Source organism: Gadus morhua, chromosome 16 (assembly GCF_902167405.1).
Source record: "Gadus morhua chromosome 16, gadMor3.0, whole genome shotgun sequence".
NCBI lineage: Eukaryota > Metazoa > Chordata > Actinopteri > Gadiformes > Gadidae > Gadus > Gadus morhua.
Window position 1 is genome coordinate 30,350,097 of NC_044063.1, and position 22,056 is coordinate 30,372,152.

General features: G+C 43.9%; 1 protein-coding gene across 5 annotated transcripts in view; it reads right to left on the reverse strand.

Annotated features, from left to right (window-relative positions):
* The window catches only part of clcn2b (chloride channel, voltage-sensitive 2b), a 112,748-nt gene that overhangs the window by 81,293 nt on the left and 9,399 nt on the right, over positions 1–22,056 (reverse strand). For all 5 annotated transcript variants that reach the window (XM_030380634.1, XM_030380630.1, XM_030380631.1 and 2 more), the window contains exon 2: positions 9,823–9,964. In XM_030380634.1, coding sequence (XP_030236494.1) covers positions 9,823–9,964 — 142 coding nt within the window. The remainder of the gene's footprint in view (positions 1–9,822; positions 9,965–22,056) is intronic.

A 22,056-nucleotide genomic window follows, 5' to 3' on the forward strand; every position in this document is an offset into this window, starting at 1 on the left:
ACAATGTCTATGACACCAACTACTTCGGAGCAGATGAAGGAGACCTTGTGGCTAAGCAGGCGGTAGGAGGTTCGTGTCCTCCAAGCCTCTCAACCCTGAACTCAGGTGGAACTCGTGAGATTATCCGGGGAATCAGGTCCGGAGATGACCCAGAATTGCCCTTTCACACATGCAACAAACAGCCAGAGATAAGACGCATCAGACTATTCTCACATCCTGAAGGTACTCTGGGTACTTCAGGTGAGGGCTGGCGCCTAGGTAGAGCGAGTAGGAGTAGGACGGTAAGCAGAAAGAATTCATAAGAATCTATAATATTCTTAATTTAGGTTAAACTAGGGATGCACCGAAATGAAAATTCGTGGCCGAAAAACGAAAATCTAAAGGTCAAATAGTCTTGTCTAAATCATGAAACTGAGGTTCATCCTTTCAAAGTAATGTACAGGCGGATTAAAACTAACAAAATGACAACAAAACTAACTTAGCAACAGGATTTAAATAAAAGCTAGAGAGTCGACTTTTCTCTTTACATTTATTTATTTTTGTTTAAATTAATATTGATATAATAATAAAAAATATATATATATATATATTTTTTTACTTACATCTGTATGTCATTGCGGGCCGCCAGGAATGTTTCTGCAGGCCCCCATTGGCCCGCAGGCCACACTTTGAGAACCAATGATTTAGAGAAAGGGCCCGGTAGATTTACTAAAGGTCCAATAGATTTAGACTAAGGGCCCGGTAGATTTAGACTTGGGGCCAGGTAGATCTAGACTAGGGGCCAGGTAGATCTAGACTAAGGGCCTGGTAGATTTAGATTAGGGGCCCGGTAGTTTTAGACTAAGGGCCTGGTAGATTGTGACTAGGAGCCCGGTAGGTAGATTAAGACTAAGGGCCCAGTAGATTTGACTAGGTGAGATACTTCCAGAGTTTGAGCCACACAAGCAGGGTTTCAGCAGTGGAAAGAAAAGGACCATCGGTACCACACACAAGCAGACATAGTTGTTTACAGGGTTTTCTCCCAGAAATGCGTGAAATGGGTGTCATTTATAACCGTTGCGTAAGGTTATAAATTCCCGTGATCGATCACTAACGATCACGGGATTGTTAGTGATCCCAATCCCGTGATCGCCGAACAAAACTACTTTTCGGGCCTCCACCTCACCCACAAGTGTCTCCACTTCAACCTCCGTGAAATTTTGCTTTTCTGCTTTTCTCAGTCCTTCTGCCATTGTTTCCGACACGACATAATGCTTGCATCTGAGTCTGTTTTATATGCAGATCGCATTCATGAGGTCGTTTGCATTGACCATTTATGGTAAAAAAGGGGTGTGTACAGGGCGGAACGTGAAGTTGATTCAGCTGCGCACACTTGTAGGCACTCTGTGATTTATAAAGCAAAGATTACTTAGAGGTGTGCGTACGCAGGGTTTTATAAGTCTGAATATTTTTTGGCGCATGCAAAACTTGGCTTTTGGGTGCACGTACACTTTTAGTAAAGATCCCACGCACAGTTTTATAAATGAGACCCCAGATCTCTCATAAAAAAGTAGATGACTTAATCACTGCCTATGTTAAAGGAATGCATCTTCTTTCAAATGTTGAGCAGCAAGAATTAATTGACCTCGTTCAGGGCGTGAACCCAGAAGCAACTGTAATCTCAAGAATTATTGACAATGACTTTACAACAAAAGTGGATGCTTTGAAAGAAGTCTTGAAAGGTGTCCAGCACCTATGTACCACTGCTGACATTTAGTCTACCAGTGTTAAAAGCTTTTTTGGTGTGACAGCACACTGGATTCAGCCAGATACATTGGATCGCCTGTCTACAGCACTAGCATGCCGCCATTTCCCTAGTCCACACACATTACAATCGAATTGCGGAGACACTGGATGAAATCCACGCCGAATATGGGCTGTCCCAGGAATGTGGTGTTGCTACAGTAACAGAAAATGGGTCCAATTTCGTCAAAGCATTTAAAGAATTTAATATTTCAGCAGTGTGTATGGAAGAGGAGGGTCAAAATGATGGAGAAGATCTCTCATTTATAGTTGCTACAACTGATGCAAAAAAGGCCATGAAAGAACATTCTCGCTTGTCGCATCTTAACAACTCTACAATGGGAAAATGTTCTGGACTGTGGAACGCAGCAGTAAGGCCTAAAAGCGCTGAAGTGCTTTCTGCAGTACAAAAATTCTGGTTGATTACACCTTGTGCAACACGTTGGAACTCTATATGACAGCCCTCATCAGCTCTGCAGCATTCGCGAGACACGCCCTGATCTCATGAAAAAGTTAAACCTGCCATTATTTAAGGATGCAGAGATGGAGTACATCAAAGAATATACCAAAGTCCTGAAACACCTTGCGCAGGCAATTGATCGATTGCAGAGCCAGTCCCCGTGCTATTACGCAGAATTAATTCCGACCTTATTTGCAGTTGAGGCAAAGCTTGAAGCACTGCATGCCAACAACCTCCGTTTCTGCTCACACCTTCTGCATGCCATAGTGGATGGTTTCCAGGGCAAATTTGGTGCCTTTCTAGTACTTCGTCCAGAAGTGAATGAAGCGATCCAGGCGAGTGTGACCCATCCGTACTTTAAGATGCGCTGGCTGCCTCCACAAATGGCAAGTAAAAAAAAAAGAATACAAGAACTGATGCTGCCACAAGAGGAAGAGGGTGACTTCTTCATCTTCACAGGAGGCGTTCAGGTTTTCCAGAAGCCGACTCACAGCAAGGCTGAGCTAGAGTCACTGCATTTTTTAGAGGACCAAAGGAAGGACTTGCCATCCTTGGAACAGTACCCCCTCATCAAAAACCTTTTTGGTTCAATACCATCATTCCGTCTTCTGCTCCAGTGTAGCATTATTTTCCTTTGCTGGACTGATTAACAGGCCCAATAGGCGTCATCTGAATGCAACACTGTTTGAGAAGTTAGTTGTGCTTAAAGGCATCAACTGAGGGGACACCACTAGCTAAGGTGGCTAAGGTTACACATCCTCCTTTGCTCACACAAGGACAGCACAAGGACTTGAGTTCACAAGCTTTGATAGCACACTTGAGTTTGCTATTTCCTTTCCTTTTTCTGTTTTTCAGTTTTTTTCTCAACTCTAAATTTGTCTATGTTCTCTCTCCTGTGAAATATTTCAGTGCTATGGTGACTTGACAAGATCATTTCCTACCTCAAACAAGGACATTTCCAACCTCTTGCACATTTAAAATAAGAAATGATTGATAATGTCATAAATTGTTTGGTATTTACATTGCTAGAGGTTGTGCACACACCAGTTTCAGGTGTATACAAATTATTCACCATAAGTTTGGTAGTGATGGTGTTAAAAACAACCTGAAAAGGTTAAAATGCTTCCTAGTTAAAATTTCTAAATAAATCATCCATTTGGATTGTTTGTCTTTAAGGTATTGTCACTGATTCATAGTGGCAAGGAAGGGTTCCTTGAGTTACCGAACATTTCTCAGGGCCGAGGTTTATATTGGGATGTCTCTAACATGAGGGGTCAGCATATCTAATCTGTTGACTGATTATGGAAGGAGTCTCTTGCTTTCAGATGTTTTTCCATGTAGTGTACAAAGCGAAGGGATAGATGAAAAAGGCTATTAGAAAAAGGTTGTTTAAAAAATATTTTTTGTAGCATTTTGAAAATACAGTATTTTATTTTGATACACGTTTTGGCTGTTGTATTTTGTAGCTTATTTTGACACATTTTGAAGGTTAGTATTTTTTTTGGAAATACATTTTGATGTATTTGAACATAATACTCCTGAGACCTTCGGTAGTCTTGTCTCGGTCTCGGGGGCTATTATGGTGTGGTCCTTCTGGCTACACACATATCTCCACCTACTGGTTAGGACTGTGAATGTGCAACAATTTGCACGTTCGTGTGCAAATGAACCTAATTAGGGGAAGGATATCTCGTAATTATGAGAAACTATCTTGTTATTATGAGATACAATGTCATTATTATGAGATAATTATCTTGTGATTGAGATAATCATCTCGTAATTATGAGATAACGTGATATATATTTTTTATTCATGTGAATGCAATGAGCTTCCTTAAGCCAGTCTTGTGCTTGTATGCAAATTAGCCATATGCGCCAAACAGAAGAAAGACGAGATGTATAGAACTGATTGTTGTGCATTGTTGTGCATAGGTAGCCTACTGCATAGTGGTGGTTGGTTGTGGTCTTAGTGAAACAGCCTAGCCTTGGAGTTGGAGAGGTTGGAGTGATTGTGTGATTGTGCGAGAGAGAGAGTGCACCTGCCGTGGTGATGTTTGGCTTGTTGTGGGCTTTGTGTATGTGTTCAATTATGTATCTGTCTGATCGTATTTGTTGTAGATGGATGGTTAAATAATGTCAGAAGATCGGTCATACTGCAGGCTCTCATTTGCAAGTCCACTGATTGTGTGCACGTCTCCGATAGGCTACATAGGCCTACCTGACATTTATTCAGTTGATTGTTCTTCTAAGTGCGCTAGAATGGTGCCAATTATTGTCGTGTTTGCATTGTAATGCAAAACTTTGCCTCTCCTTGTTATAAAGCAACGTGCATCCCAACAACTTTAGCCAATGCAGCCTCCTATGTCATTGTGGCTTTACAAATAGGTATCGGATTATCAATAATTGTTAAGTGCGTGTGTGTGTTGGCATGTAGGCTATACAGTAGATATAGACTGATTGTCTTGGCTTGCATCCATGAAATATTTTAATGTTATGGCCTACTGCATATTGAGAACATTTAGATCGGTATTGCCAACAATTTGGGGATGAGGACACCCCCGAATATTGACGGTATTTCGCACACTGCCATCTCAATCTACAGCCTAACATATATAAATATAACGCTGTACTAGACACAAATGTATTTTCCACTAGTTAGTGGTGGTCATTACATTGTAGTGAAACTAGTAAAGACGACACAGCTATATGTTACGGCGTAAGATGGCAGGCACTGCAGCTCTCGACCAGGCTGGGTATACCCCTGCTGCCTTTCATTTCATTTTGCGCTGCTAGGCAGGCTGGATTCCATGGATCCGGTTTTCGCCTGAGTTAGGGAACCAATCACAGAACGGGGAGGGACGGCAAGACGATGACGACGTCTAAGCGACACACCCATCGACTTCTTCCTCATCGAATTTCTGCCGGATTGTGGCACTCTTGGCTTTCCATATCGGGCAGCCCGCGGTCGGGCAGCCCGCAGTCGGGGCGCTGCTGGGCTCATGTCGTATGATATCCATATGTTCCATGTTCTAGGGACCCCAGGTTGAAGATAAGCTTTAATCCCCTGCCAAGTAATGCAATCGTTTGTTTTAAAAAATCTTATTAGCCTTTATTTCGAACAAGTAAATAAAAAAAGCAATAGTAAACAATAAAATAAAATGATGAAACAAATGGACAGTTACAATAAAGCAATATTTACACACAATGAAAACCACAAATGAAAATAAACTGTCCAACACTTGCTTTACCTGTTCGAAAAGGGGCGAGTAGAAGAAAACTTATTTAATCTCAACCCTTCTCCATAATTTATTTATCCATAATGAGTTATCAACTTCCTAATTACTGATGTAAAATTAAAAAATATATATATATTATTAATATACGTTAGTTTTCAATAGTATAAAATGCCACACTGCTATCCACACTGACAGGAATTGGACTCTCAGGACATGCCATCCATTAGTTCAAATCGTACCTGGAAGGGCGATCTTTTGGTGTGTCCTGACAAGGGCAGCTATCCAAACCTCACAAGCTGTCAACTGGCGTTCCCCAGGGTTCAGTCCTTGGCCCCCTTCTCTTCTCCATCTATACCACCCCACTAGGCAAAATAATTCTCTCCCATGGCTTCTCTTATCACTGCTACGCAGACGACACTCAACTCTATCTGTCCTTTTCCCCAGAAGACCCCTCAATTTCGGCTAGGACCTCTGCTTGCCTGAGGGACATCTCTATCTGGATGAAAGATCACCACTTGCAGCTTAACCTGCTAAAAACTGAACTGCTAGTCTTCCCTGCTAAACTGAGCATCTCCCAGCATATCAATGTTCAGTTGGATTCACTCTCCCTGTCACCAACCAACACTGCCCGAAACTTGGGCGTAATAATAGACAATGGCCTTACCTTTACTGAACATATTGCTACAGTCACCAAATCCTGCAGATTCACACTATACAACATCAGGAAGATCAGACCCTATCTCTCCCAGTACTCAGCCCAACTTCTCGTTCAGACCATGGTCTTGTCAAAACTCGACTACTGCAACTCCGTACTGACTGGCCTCCCAGCATGTACCATCAAACCACTCCAGATGATACAGAACGCAGCAGCCCGCCTCATCTTCTCACAACCAAAGAGGGCACATTTAACACCTCTCCTGGTCTCACTGCACTGGCTCCCCATCGAAGCCAGGATTAAATTCAAATTCTTGACCCTGGCCTACAGGGTTCTCGCAGGGTCCGCGCCATCTTATCTCAGTGAGCTTATACAGCCCTACACCCCTGCCAGACCCCTGCGCTCCTCCCAGGAACATCTCCTACGCCGCGCCAACACCACCACAAAGTCCCAGTCAAGACTGTCTTCCTTCCTGTTGCCACAATGGTGGAACGACATCCCGGGCCCCATCCGCTCGGCCCCCAGTCTGGACACTTTTAAAAAACATCTAAAGACTCACCTATTTCAGCTGTTCCACCCTGCCTTAGACGCTTAGGGTCCAGATCACTCAGTCCTTCTAAAAACAAATGTTCACTTCCCCTTCTTCTATCAGTTTGTGCTATGTTGGCACTTACTGTCATGATGTGTTTTTTTATATGTCGTATGTCGCCTTGGACAAAGGCGTCTGCCAAATGCCGCTAAGTAAAGTAAAGTAAAATTCATTACCAATTACAATGACGTATTTATCTAATAATATTGTCGTATTTATCTAATAATATTTTCTAGTTATCTATTATTAATATTTAATTAAACATTCAATATTATATAAATTCCACCATGTATATCGAAATACATATATATATATGAACATATACACTATATTAAACACCTGCATTCCTGTACCTTGTGAAAATTATTCACAACCGATTCACAACGTTTAAATCGGTGCATCGACAGATTCTTGGTCATTTTAAATCGATTCAGGGGCCCACATATCAATTTAGTCGCATCTGTGTTAATCCAATCAGATACCGATTTGAATCGGTGAATCATTACACCCCTAATATTTATGTTTTACATGAATGGCATACTACCTCAAATTCTATGTTTATTCGGGTTTTATATATTATGTTGATCTTGTATAATGTTTGATCCAAAATAAAGTTTCTGCAGTTTCTAACAGATTGTCAGCATGAATGATATTCTTATCTAATCATACCACGTTTTTCCTTGTGGGTAAGGTTGCATTCCTAAAACATTTAAACTGAAACTATACAGTAAAATTCCAGAAAAAGATCAGAACCCCGTCAACGACTACTAATGACGTACTGTAACTGGATCTTGAAGGGTTGTCGTCCCATTTCATACGGGTAGGGCTGAGGGGTAAGGTTAAGAGGTAGGGGTAAGGGGTAGGGGTAGGGTTAAGGTGGAGATTTTTGTAGAGCAATGAATCCGGATTGGGCCTTAGACTAAGGGCCCGGTAGATTCAGACTAGGGACCCGGTAGATTTAACTCTGAAGGGGCAGATTAAACAGAGAAGTCGAGACACCCTGGAGACATCCGCTCGGGTACACGGGTATCAGGAGTACTACAGAGATAAACACTGGACACAACCGCATCTCTTACAAGCGCTTTCATATTCAAGCAGAATTGGTATTGTAACCAAAATATCCCAACCAAATCGATATTGAATCTAATCTAATCAAATTCAGAATCATCACTACTAGAAGCATCTAGATTAAATCATTTCTGAGATGGAAGCTGAGAGGACAAAAGCACAGCTAGAACAACACACACACACACACACACACACACACACACACACACACACACACACACACACACACACACACACACACACACACACACACACACACACACACACACACACACACACACACACACACAGCGTTGGGAGAGGTGTACGAACAACGGGTGCATTACCTTATTCGAAACAGAAGAGGGTGCTTATTTACAACAGTCATTTGCCAGAGACTGAGCGAAAGAGAGAACATTACATCATGAATGTTTTCATTAATTATAGCTTGGCAGAAGTATTATTTTATACCATGAAAAAGTTAAATAATATGTCAAGTAAAAGTACAAATACAATTTCGGCTCTGAAGTAAGACGATAATGAATGAAAAAAAAGCAATCAATCTTCACAAGCAAGTGAATTGATTTCCCATGTCACGTCACAGAATATTTATTCACATCCAACCTCGACCTGTCAAACTTTCCTTGCAACACCATCATTGACATAATATTTTTTTAACAGTGTGTGCTCATTATGACAATAATGAACCAACTGCTAAGGCTGCAACAAACATAGAGAAGGAGCATCACTGAACACACCCTGGAAGGTTCCTGTTGTCACGCCTGCAGACACCCGTCAAGTCTGTATTAAACCTTCTCACACATCTGGAGGCTTCCAGTCAGCACTCCAGGGGTAATGCCATGCAGAGGCCGACTCTGCAGTCGGGGACGAAGGGGCCAAGGAATTTAGCTTTCCTGCACTTTACTACCAGTCAGTGTTAAGGCGGTCAATGTGTCAGAGAGATCATATGTAGTTCTCTTCTGTGCAATGATGATGCATAATGCAACCATAGTAAAATGGGATGCAAGTTATATTTGTAATATTTATCCTTCTTCCTTATCTAGATATATTCTAGTAGACTCAAGTGTGATTATATCCCAAAACTATTGACAGTGAACATAATTGCCCCCCTCAACATATCACTTTAAATACAAATAATACGCAATGGAAATGACAGTTGAGAACCTAGGCCCTTACCTAGCTCGGCTTGGCATCGGATATTAACAGGCTCTCATTGACCTAAAACATGGAGGCCCACTATGACAGACCCCACTGAACAATGAGATGGGCTGTGAGTGAACAGGAATAGATCTCACCCTGTCATTGAAGCATCCAGGCTGAGCCTCAAGGTGTCCTCCAAGTGTACGTTATAAAGGACCTGAACTCAAGGTGTGATCCAGGTGTACGTTATAAAGGACCTGAGATATGCGAAACCAGCATTCGCTCCGTACACAGCCTGGACTTAAACCACAAGAACAGCTGTCTGCGTTATTACGCATGTATCATCAAATTTTGATTAGCCTTATCACAAATTCACCACGGTTTGCGAAATATTGCAATACTTCAGGCCAGCTAAAAGATGCCATGAGACGATTCGGCAACAACTATTTCCCCATGGCATGTTCATTAATTTACTCATTCATTCATTGCAGGTAGATCGGGATAAAGGGTGTCCACAGTGCAGCAGCCTGCGGACCAGGGGACCCGGAACCTTCATCTTGGGGTCAAACACCCTCACCTGTAGACCTCATGTACTGCAGCTAATGTCTCGAGCCTCTTCATTAACACAACACCACCCTACTGGGACCCTGTTGCTGGTCCCGGGAGCGCAGGTCTGTCAGGACCTTGCTGCTGGTCCCGGGAGCCCTGATCTGTCAGGACCTTGCTGCTGGTCCCGGGAGCCCTGATCTGTCAGGACCTTGCTGTTGGTCCCGGGTGCCTGGGTCTGTATCAGGGGCCCCCACACTGGGGAGGACTCTGGGGTATGGGCAGCGGTCTGGTGGGTTATAGGGAGTATTCTGGGGGGTTAATGCCAGTCTTCTGGGCGTACTCACTGCGACACTTGGCACAGCGTCCCTTGTCATACTCCAGCAGGTCCAAGGAGCGGCCGACGGAGCGGCGCTGGCCTCCTTCCCGCAGGCGAGCCGCCTCCTCCTTGGCATACACCCCCAGCTCCTGGGTGTAGCGCCCATACATCTGGAGGGGAGGAACACACAGACAGACACACACACACACACACACACACACACACACACACACACACACACACACACACACACACACACACACACACACACACACACACACACACACACAGTTAGAGTTACTTGCATGTTGCCCATACTCCTGTTATGAACTGGGCACATGCCTCCAAATAAGATTGCACCAAATACATTTGAAATAAATCCTAAATATCAGGAACACACACACACACACACACACACACACACACACACACACACACACACACACACACACACACACACACACACACACACACACACACACACACACACACACACACACACAATCTCACGTCTCCCTTCCCAGAATCCCCCTCGGCCACCAGAACCGAACATGAAGAGGAAAGTTTGAAGGCTTCCTTCTTCTCCTCTCCAGGTCCCAGCAGCACCGGGGCGTTAAGCCACCACGCTCCGGCCAATGATTAACAAGAGGCATAATAAGTAAGCCTAATCATGTTATTGTAATTGTTTGGTGGCGTTGCAGCAGTCCTATCACTGGTGGTAATAAAAGGGATCAAAGTTAAATATGTGCCCCTGAACTGTCCTGTTCACAAGGCCTCTGTTCTTTACTCATATAATTAAATGCATTTGAATTATACAGGGGGCATTTGGATAATCACAAGCCCCTTATCACACACCACGATAGTAATTGTCCCTTTACTTAACAAACACACACACACACACACACACACACACACACACACACACACACACACACACACACACACACACACACACACACACACACACGCGATCCCTCGCTGGCGCGTGGATCCGAAGCATATTAAGGAAGTCTTATGATTAGGTTATCAAGCCTTCAAGGTCATTGCTTGGGAATCAGACGAGCCGCTCAGCCAACAACTGAACAACATCTACTGAGTGGAAGGACCTAGAAGGATCTCCATGAACCAACAGACAGTGATTAGATCAGATGGAGCCAGAACCAGCTTGGAGAGATTACTCATTTACTTCGCTTATCTGCAGGTTGACGATTTGTTGGCATGGATTAGAAGAGCTGTCCTTGTCTTGAGTCAACCAAACGCGGCGCAAAGCCAATGGTCTATTAAGGAGGAGTGCTGAGATGTGACTCACTGCCTGCAGCCCTGCTCTGCTCGCAGTAGGTGAGGAACCCACGCCAAAGCTATAAGGGATACAGCAGGCAGTGTTTTTCTGGAAATCCATCCCTTTACCGAGTTATGAGGGACCGTGATAGTGATAGAGCGGTATAGTGTGGGAAGGATGAAGAAGTAAATACCAGACCCCATAGATCAAGGTTTATTTATAGACCAGAAGTGATGCTCATATGAAGCCTTAAACACCAGAGTGCGCTGGTTGCAGTCTGACTATGCGGTTTGTTGAATAACACATAAAGCCGTTCCTTTTTATGGGCAGAAAAAGCAACAGGAGGCCACTGGCCTCCTACTGACACAAAACAAATTAGAAAAAAGTATGGATGCATGAGGGAAACAAAAAAGACAGGAGAGTCACAACACTGTAGACCTGTGGAAAGGAGACCTGAAAGCACAGAGCCAGAGATGTGCCTGAGATGTGAGGGTGATTTGGGGTTTTCCCCGACAATAAATGCAGAGACTCGATGAAGAATGGCTCTCTGGGTAGAATTCCTCTCCGTGGCCATGATGGTGGCCCAAGGGCTTAATTAAGCAATGCCAAACACAAGAGGGGCAGAAATAGATGCTCAGATGCACCTCTGAGAAAGAAAGAGGCAAAAACAAAACAACTTCCATCTTTGAACTTTTCCGGAATAAAGGCAACCCTGGTTGGAAGCCTGTCATTACCCTGAGCCCGGGCAGAAATAGGCCCTCAGTTACGCACGCCTTCTGGGCTAATTGATCCCAGATGAACAGGCCGCGTGAAGGTGTCCCGCTTTGGGGTCCAGGGGTGGGCCTCCACCAGTAGGCCTACACTGGAGCATCCAACACACGGAGAACCTGGACATTTCAAAAGCAGGTTCATCCGCCATGATCACACAAAGGGATGAATGGATTGCTATTCACGAGGGAAACAGCAATGAGAGCCAATTCCAAATCCGAGGTGAAGGCTTAGCAAACCCTGCCTCCTGCTCTTTGATTGAGAAGTGCTACTGTGAGCCGTCACTCGTGTTTCACAAGGGGTCCAAAGGCCAGAAGCACTTGAGATACAAGGTGAGATGATAGCCACACAAAACCAATGCGTATAGGTCAAAGCAGGCCTGGTTGACCAATCACAGCCAGCACTCGCTGGAGGAGATGGGACCTGTCGGAATGCAGGTAGTAAAAGGAAGACTCCATCTTAATCAATACTGGTTGTCTTGAGGTCAAAGTTCAGTGAGTGAACCTGTTCTACAGATTAAAAAAAAGGGAGATAACCTGAATGGAAACAAACAAACTCAATGAGAAGACACACATTACACAGAGCCAAGCAATGAACAGAAGGAAAGACGCAAACTTTACGCCTGAGGAAGACTACCTGCAACCCACTGAGGTGCCAAGCCCTGGTCACCCACAGCTGAAAGGACCGATGATCATATATTTAGCTTGAACAAATCTGAAGCTGTTGACAGATAACAGATCAGTCCTTTATTTCACTCATCGACTCAAATCTGCATCCCTGTTACTGGAATGAGGACTTTGTAAAGACCATGGTGTCTACTGTTGATGAAGAGCTCTATCCCGACCGACCAGGGGGGGCCTTGAGAGCAGCGAGAGGGACCTGGGCACGGGCCAAGGGGGGTACCACGCAGGGGGACACGGGCCAAGGGGGGTACCATCTAGGGGACCCCTGAGAAGACCCAGCAGAGGGAGGGAGAGAGGAGCTCAGAGACAGTGAGAGAGACACAAAGAAGGAGAAGTGAGTTCTTTATTGTCTCCACTTATTGTCTGACGATCTACTGAACAACCCAGTAGGGCCATGCCTCCCTGGCTCCGCCAATCACAGATCTAGATGACCCCAGGGGGACGGACTGCGGCTTAATCAACACTTTAGAGATTACCCAGAACCACACAGCAGAGTGGACACCCATACGTACACACAAACACTTAATGTCTTCTGAAATCATTAAAGGACAATTCCGGTATTTTGAACATTGAGCCCACTTTCTGGTTTGTCGAGGATGAAATAGAGTTGTTAACACCCTTTTAATATGGGTCCTGTCTCGAGCATTTGGCTAATTTCGAACCGCCCCTGCCTGCTTCACAATGGCTGGCTTGAAACGGAAAGGGGGGGGTGGTTGTAGTCTTTTCACTCGGTACTAGACCCACTGTTGATGCGGAGAACCGAGCGAAAATACTACACATCGGAATTGCCCTTTAATACAAACATGATTTTCTTACATATGTCTAATGTGTTTCCAATTTTAGGAAAACACAGACACACACATTCATTACACCTGTAGTCTGTATGTCCTGCCTCTGAGTGAGAGAAGCTCTCCCTCCGTCGATACTGTTCTTTGACAACTTTGTTACCCTGCAGCACTCGCCAGCGGCGGACGCTTTCCTCTACATGAGTGTGTGCTTCTCTGGGAGGGCCAGAGAAAGAGGTTCTTCTTGGCCGCACTGTACTGGGACCAGTGTTGCAAGATTGGGTGGGAAATCTGGCAACACTGACTGGGACAAGATGAAGCTGGCCTGAGGAAATACTTTGCACGCGGCGACTGGGTTGACCTGTCTTCACACGTAGCGCACATCATGTGGGTAAATGTGAGTGTTAGGGTGTTTGTTGATGCGTCTCTTGGGTGGCGTGTTGTTTGTAGCCAACTTCCCAAGGCTGAAATATCGGAGTCCCCGAATATTGAACTCTAATTCACAAGGCTCAGAACACACACACACACACACCTGGCCATAGTCCAGATTGTCAACCCAAAATGACCAGGGAGTGCAACGTTCTGCCCGAGCAAACCATCACTAACTTGGACTAATGAGCTCCCTGACAGTGTGTGTGTGTGTGTGTGTGTGTGTGTGTGTGTGTGTGTGTGTGTGTGTGTGTGTGTGTGTGTGTGTGTGTGTGTGTGTGTGTGTGTGTGTGTGTGTGTGTGTGTGTGTGTGTGTATGTGTGTGTGTGTGTGTGGCCGGATACGGAACGGCAGCCAGTGTGATACGCTTGTGTGTGTACGTGTGTAGACATTGCCAGAGGTCAATAATTGGGGGGGGTCAAGAATTCACAGCAACAGGGGGGTGGGGGCATCAGGAGGGGAATGATGGATGAATAGATGGAGGAGGGGGCTGGGTAGATACATGAATACACATGGGGGAAGGGGGTGTACTGTAAATAACAGGGGTCTCCAGGGGTAGGAGACGACAGAGACAGAGGGGGGGCAGAGGGACAGAGAGAGAGAGAGAGAGAGAGAGCGCAGGACGGTTAGCTACGGAAGTCATGAGAGAAAGGAAGAGGAGGGAAGCTGTCAGTATATGGAGGAGTTTTAATTCACACTGCGATGCAGGCAGAATTTAAATGCATCTAGAGTGGTTCATTTTGGGAAGCACAAGTCACAGGCAGTCAGGCAGGGAGAGGGAGAGGGAAGACACACACACACACAGCCACACACACAATCCAGTATGGCAGCCATGGGATCAATAGATCAGTGGTATTCAAGCGGTACGGGTCCTAGAGTCTCTAGACTCTTGTCTTTATTTGTCCTCTCCCTCTCTCCCAGCACGCCTCCCCCTCTCTCCAACTCAATGTCCAGCAGCCAGCTGCACATCACCAGTGTCCCCACGTCCAGACAGAGGGACGACTGCTCTGAGGACCACTGTTTACACACACACACACACACACACACACACACACACACACACACACACACACACACACACACACACACACACACACACACACACACACACACACACACACACACACACACACACACACACACGCCTCTAACTCCCAACACAATTAGTCCCTCTCTCCCTCTCCATTGCTGGCTGAATATCTCATATGTCTCTACAGCTTGAGGTCAAGGGACACTGCTAGATTGGATTTCCTTTGTTTAATGGTAGCAGTGTTTGTTGTTTTTCCATAATGAACCACAAGATAATTACAAAGCAACCGATATCCGCACTAGAAAAAAAAGAAAACATGACTCTAGACAAATATACACATAAAATAGGAATTGAATTGGTACATTACTAACCATTAAGTTAATGCATATCTAAAGGGAGACATAAATGTAACATCCAGGCATTACATTATTACACTACACACAATAGCAGCCACATTGAGCTTAATCCTTATAGCGAATTAAGAAACATTATCCGAGTAGCGGGTGCAATAAGGTCTTCAGTCTGATCGGTATAGCTAGCTACTTCTCAACTAACTCCTCCTGTAAAACCCTCCATCTCCGCCCTCAGCGTCTTTAGTACTGCCATTGGGGAGTCTGGTGGGACAGTTGGATTCTGTTAAAGGGGACATATTATAGCACCAGGTCTGAGTGTGATCAGCCCTCACAAGCTGCTTCGAAAATCTGCCCCTTCTGACATCACTAGTGGGCGTGTCCACCTAGATTTGTGCAGACTTTCGATTGTCAGAAACATGAGGAGAATCCTGATGCAGTTGTCTCAGTGGGTAACCAGTGAAAAACTGCAGAATTTAGGAAAACTCAGAAAATAAATTACATTTTAGCAAACCTTTTTGTTTGTTTTAAGTCTCATAGACTTGCAGTGTTGGGAAGTTACTTCAAAAGAGTAATGCATTATTTATTACTTGTTACTGTCATTTCAAATTAGTTAAAATATTAAAAACATTATTACAATATTTCTGTCTTTGAATTGTGAGGCATTACATTACTTTTAGATTACTTTAGCATTAATTTCACCAAAATAACAGGAAATATGGATTTGGTGTTCTCAATAGATCTTCTTGTGTTCAATGCTGCTCATTACGCAGCAGGAGGTGATGTGGTATGGCATAATGACTGAGCTAAGCTTAAGGCTAACAAAAGTACAATATAATGGTCGCAGTAATGGCTCATGGTGCAATACATTTTATAATAGAAGTACTGTCACTTGAGGTATTCATATTGAAATCAATAGAGCTAGAGCCTACTACGGTAGATTGTAAAAAAAAAAAAAAAAAAAAAAGACATTGAGCTCCCTTTCTGGTTTGTCTGGGATGAAATAGAGAGGTTGACACCAAAGTTTGTCCTGTCTCAGGTATTTGAAAAAAATATTTTAAAATTGGAATGGAGTCTCTAAGTGAAAAATTTAGGAAGGAGATAGGTCCCAAAGTTTGTACAGAATAATAAAGAAAGAATGAATAAAACTTGAGACGAACAATATAGGAGCGCTGCATGCAGCACTCACCTAAATACAGTTTCTGTCGTGTTTTATTTGGCATCTTGTAAATCCATTGATTTCGGTTGGAAGACTCATAGACCTCTGAAGAATAAGTCCCCCCTCAGAGGCTCCGGTTCCATCAGTCAAATGTCTTTGGGAAATAACATGGTGTTTTTGAATGATCGTAGGTGGCAAAGAAGTAAAAGCTGCTCATGTTTTGAACTACACATTTTTTCCATCTAGATTCCTCTTGATTTTTGGATTGTCGGTGCCGTTAACGCTTCTTCATAATAGTTAATAGGGCTGGGTATCGTGGCCAATTTCCTAAATCGATTCGATTTAGATTCATAAGGTTCTGAATCGATTAATCACGATTGGATTCAATCTGCTCTTAAATAATGAAAATGGCTCAACTGTGTTACAAAATACAAATGTACTTTATTTTTTCTCCTCATCTTAAACAACAGGTTTTAAGTGCAAACTTGTTAATTGGAAAGTTTAAATTTGAGCTGTAAATAAAACTGTTTCAAGTCTCAAAAGTGCAATTTTGAAATTAGAAAGGTAGTACTGTGAAAGCGTACTTGAACCACAACATTCCATCACTGCAAATTGCATTAAGGTAGTTTATTAAAGTGCAAAAATAATAATAATGGTAACAAAAAAATAATAAAAAAACTAATCTATTTTATGCCCTATGAATCGATATTGCAAAATTGTAATGAAGTCGATCCAAAATCAATTCAATCAATTTTTTTACCCAGCCCTAATAGTTAACTACTTTAACGGCACCGACAATCCAAAATCCAAGTGGAATCTAGATGGAAAATGTGTGTAGTTCAAACTGTGAGAAGCTTTTACTTCTTCGCCACCTACAGAGTTTGTTATGCACGATAATTCAAAAACCCCATGTTTTTTTCCCATAGAAATTTGTCCGATGGAACCAGGAGCCTCAATGGCGGGAACATTGCTCCTTGACCGGGAACGGAAAGGCAGGCTGGTTGTAGTCTTTTCACTCCGTTCTAGCCCCACTGTTGATACGGAGAACCGAGTCAAAAGACTACAACCAGCCCCCCTGGACTCTGCTGTTGCCGTGATCTCCTCCTCTAGCAGTAAGAGGAAGTAAACATTTGCGCAGATTTTTTTCTCCTCTGCGAATCTCACGGTGTTGGCTAATTTGTATAAAAACAAATAAGTTAATTTCGGGTTTAAAGTGCATTGTAACGTGCGTTACTGAGATTTGTACCAAGTAAAATATTTCCTTTTCTTTTCTTGTAATGCCTTATGCCCTAATGCAACTTTTTGCTGAGACTTGTATATAGGAAAATGACCACGGCAATTATTACTTCAGTTTTTAATGGAGAAATTTGATGACATTCACCAATGTCATTTCAGCAGTAGTGGATAGGGTAATAACTGTTGGTGTGGAGGCAGATGCAAAATGTGGAAGTTTAGGTCCCTAACATCTTCAGCTAGAAATGAGGTCACAGGCCAGAGATGGTTGGGAACCACAGAACTCAGGGAACAATGGGAGGTTCTGCTTCAGCGAAACTACAGCAAGTAAAAACTTTGAGAGGCATATTTCCCACAAAAACAAGAAAACATACTCAGTTCAGACATGGCCAGCTGCTGAACATGAAGACAGCCTTGAACTAAGTGATATCAACACTGATGTGACATTGCCCTTCTCAACCAAAATGGGACTTGGAACACCTTGCCAGTTTGTTCTTCAAAGGAAATTTATTATTTGCAATTTATAAAAATGCACTAAGGCATCAAGATTCTTTACTTGATGAAACAAACTGACAACATGATGCTTCTGGTATTGCCATTAAAGTGTGATTATTGTCAATCACTAGGGTTTGAAAAGAAGGAGTGGAGAAGTGAGAAACAGAGAGCGAAGAAAGGCTGTGTAACACGGGTCGGTCCTTCTCTCTGTCGGTACGCCATGGCACCAGCGCTCACACAGGGAAGGGACACAGTGTCCACAGCCACCAGCCTCCTCCGCGGAGCACACAGCTGTGACAATAACAGGACTCGCTATACAACAATAACAGCCTGATAAAAGGTTATGGTGGTCACCATCCAGACATTTAGGTTGTTCAGCACTTCTTAGCGTTGTGTATTGTGTATGCTCTTCATGTGCTGATTGTTGTTGTCATCATTTCAAATTGATATGATTCATCAAATAAATGCTAATTTAGATGCTTAAGCAACATGGAAGTGAGGGATAGAGTGAGAGGTAGTGAGAGAGAACAGGGGTGCAGCAGAGAGTGTGGGAAACACGTGAGAGAGAGAGAAGATAGCGAGGATGGAAAATTGAGAGGGCTAAGGCAAACAGACGCACCGCAGAGGGTGGGAATGGGGACGCAGCCATGGAGGCTGGACGTAGATCTGGTGACAGCAGCCCAGGAGGGGGCAGAGTGCAAGGCCCCGTCTCACCTCCATCAGTACGGGCACATGGGCACACACACACACAGCAGACAAGGTTCAACTTCAAAGGTCACGTTAAAGTAAAAAGATGCTGAGTGTGAGGAAGAAAGGAGGTGAAGAAGAGGAGGAGATACAGCAAAGTGCCAAGAGGGGCGGAGAGATCACCGTATCAATATCTGTAATGGAATAAAGGTTGCTCGCCACCGTATCCAAACAACCACTCACAGTGTGTGAGTTTGTGTGTAAGAGACCTGCCGCAATCTGCACATACTGGCACCGCCTGCATTGTGTCTTCATCTCATACCCCTACTGCTTCACACACACACCTGACTCATCATTAGGCTTAGCATCTGTTCACTTTGCTTAATACAAAAACTGTGTGTGCGTCTAGTGTAGATGGATGCCTTTCAGCTAAACTTAAACAGAGAATTATGAGCCTGAAGAGAGAGTCAGAGAGGGAGTCGGAGAGAGTGTGTGTGCGCGCGTTCATGCGTGCGTGCGTGTTTTACTAAGCGTGGTTTACTAAGCGCTTACTAAGCCCTTTAATGTTTGTGCTTCGATAACGAGGTGGGGTCGCTTGTCCTTGAGCTTTAAACTTGCTCCCCAGCAAAAGACAAAAGACACACATTTGCTGCACACGACTTTTAAATGTACATTCATATTCAGGGAATTTGGCAGACTCTTTCATCCAAAGCGACTTACAATAAGTACACTAGTCAGAAGAAGGAGAAACAACAATATATCGCTGTCGGTACAGTAAGGATGTTCATAGAACCAAGTTCACAGCAGTAACAATCGCTAGGTTAACCTATCCCGTACAAAACAAAGATAGCTAGGATAAGATGCTACACAACTAAGTACTATAACTAAGTATGGCATACAATAAGTATATAATAACTCCTAAGATCCCCTGACATGGTGATAGCCACGGGGACACTCACAGGGACTGGTACCAGTGAGTACTGCGGAGGGGCGTTGACTGAAGTTTGGTACTTCAATAGTTTCTGACAAAGTTGAGTTGGAATCAGTTCCACTTCTCACATTTTTAAATGACTTTGTTAATTGTCACAATGCATCTTGAGAAATCTTCTGCTGTAAGCCCTGGGGGCTGAGGGGGGGCTGAGGGGGGACTGAGGGGGGACTGAGGGGGGTCTGAGCGACAAATCCACGGCCGGCCTATAGGCCATGCTAGCTACCTTTTACCTTTTGCTGTCGCATAAATGTTATGCTTACTGTATGTTTGTAGATGTTTTGTATTCAATAAATGTTAAATGAGTATATCTCCTCATAATCATTAGATTTAATAGGAACCGAAAAAGATTTGAAGCCAGTACTAACTGTTTACTCAGGTGTGTGTGCGTGTGCGTGCGTGTGTGTGTGCGTATGTCTATGTCTGGATATCATTGACCTACTTTAATCTCTTCCAGGTTTAATTTATATGGGCCGTGTACGCGGGTCTGATGATTGATTACACGGTCGCTTAAGAGATATTCTAACGTTGATTGCCCCTCTAACACGTGGTAAATTAATGCCAACACAGACTAACACACACACACACACACACACACACCCCCACACAGTGTGGGTGTGTGTGTACAGTACATGCCTTTACTGTACACAGACCGATCCCTGCTCACAGTGGTGAGCAGGGAATGGTAATAACCCAGAGTCGTTTTAGGAGGCTCCTCATCCCATCTATGACTCATACTCAGCAGCCTGGACCAGGGGATAGAAATTAATGAGGGCTCCATAAAAATGCAGCCGACATTTGAAATATGCGGCCTCTGCTCTGTATCGAGGTGTTTGATACCTCGTTACGCTGCAGTGTTCCCTCATTACGCCACCGTTTTGCACGTTTGGTGTATTTGTCCATGGAATGATAACAGGGGACGGAAGCGGCATGGTTTGCATTAGAAGTAAAGGCAAAAGGGCTCCTCTCTGACACACGGCTGAGATCATATCCACTCACCGCAGTCGGCTGACGCCCGCCGCGGTCACCTGACGGCCAAGCGGTCACCTGACGCCCGCCGCTGTCACATGACGGCCACCTGACGGCCACGCGGTCACCTGACGCTCGCCACTGTCACATGACGCCCGCCGCGGCCACCTGACGCCCGCCGCGGCCACCTGACAGCCAGGTCTAACCTAACCGCGGTCGGGTTGGAGCGCAGAACCTTCATCATGGTGATGGTTTTATTGTCATTTATTGTGTGCTGCTGAAGTAATGACTGCATATGGTGTATGATATATGGCATATAAATCATTGTTTAGTTTTATTATTGACAGCCATGAGGCAGAACACACACCCTCAGTTAGTTCTATATGGCTGGGTTGTAACATTTGAGGGACAAGTCAACATTGATGTTATAATTATAGGATAGAACGAATAACAATGAATCAAGCAGTTGAACCGTACTCTGTGCTTATGGCGATGTGTCAGATATATTCAGTTTGTTTCAGACAGACATAACCCACATAATTGTATCCGCAATGATGAATAGGCCTACAGTTTGCAGTTCAATATATTTGAGCAAATGTTTTCACTTCCTGATTTCAATAGCTCCTTGAGAGTGGATTTTTTTTTTTTGTCCTCTCTCTCTCTCTCTCTCTGAGGAGAGTGGTGGAGCGTGGATATAGAGATGGAGAGCAGAGATGTGAGAGAGGAGGAGGCAATAAGGCAGCCTAAAATTAACATCCATCGATCGGTCTAGAATAAAGTGGAGTGATGAGAGAGGAATCTAATATAAAAGATAGTGGCTCACTCAGGCACAGCAAACAACTCAGTCAGCGTTTTTTTGGTATCTCACATTCTGACCCTCCGATCTATGCTGTCCATATCCATCCTGCCGAGAGCCAATCAGAGCCCACGGCTCCCTCAACCCCGGCCACACAAAGCATGCGCCCACTTGCAGTAAAAATAAAAAATGCCTGTTTGGTTGTGTTTTTACACACACACACACACACACACACACACACACACACACACACACACACACACACACACACACACACACACATGAAAATGTAGCATAGATAGGGGTTCAGAATGTGAGAAACGTGAACATACACTAGAATTGAACAATATGATCTTGGCACAATGGCCAAGTGCAATATCAAAATGCAAACATTTTTTGTCTATCAACATTTTGTAGAGATGCCCTTGCCTACACATCTTTTCTCCAGATGTAATGTTTGTCAATGAAACTGTAAATTGTGATGCAAAAACGATCATTATAAATACTTATCTTATTATCTCTCAAAATAAAAGCAATAGTATTTCTTTACCATATCATTCAGCCTAAACACGCACACGCGGACAACTGTCAATACAGAAACATTCAAATCA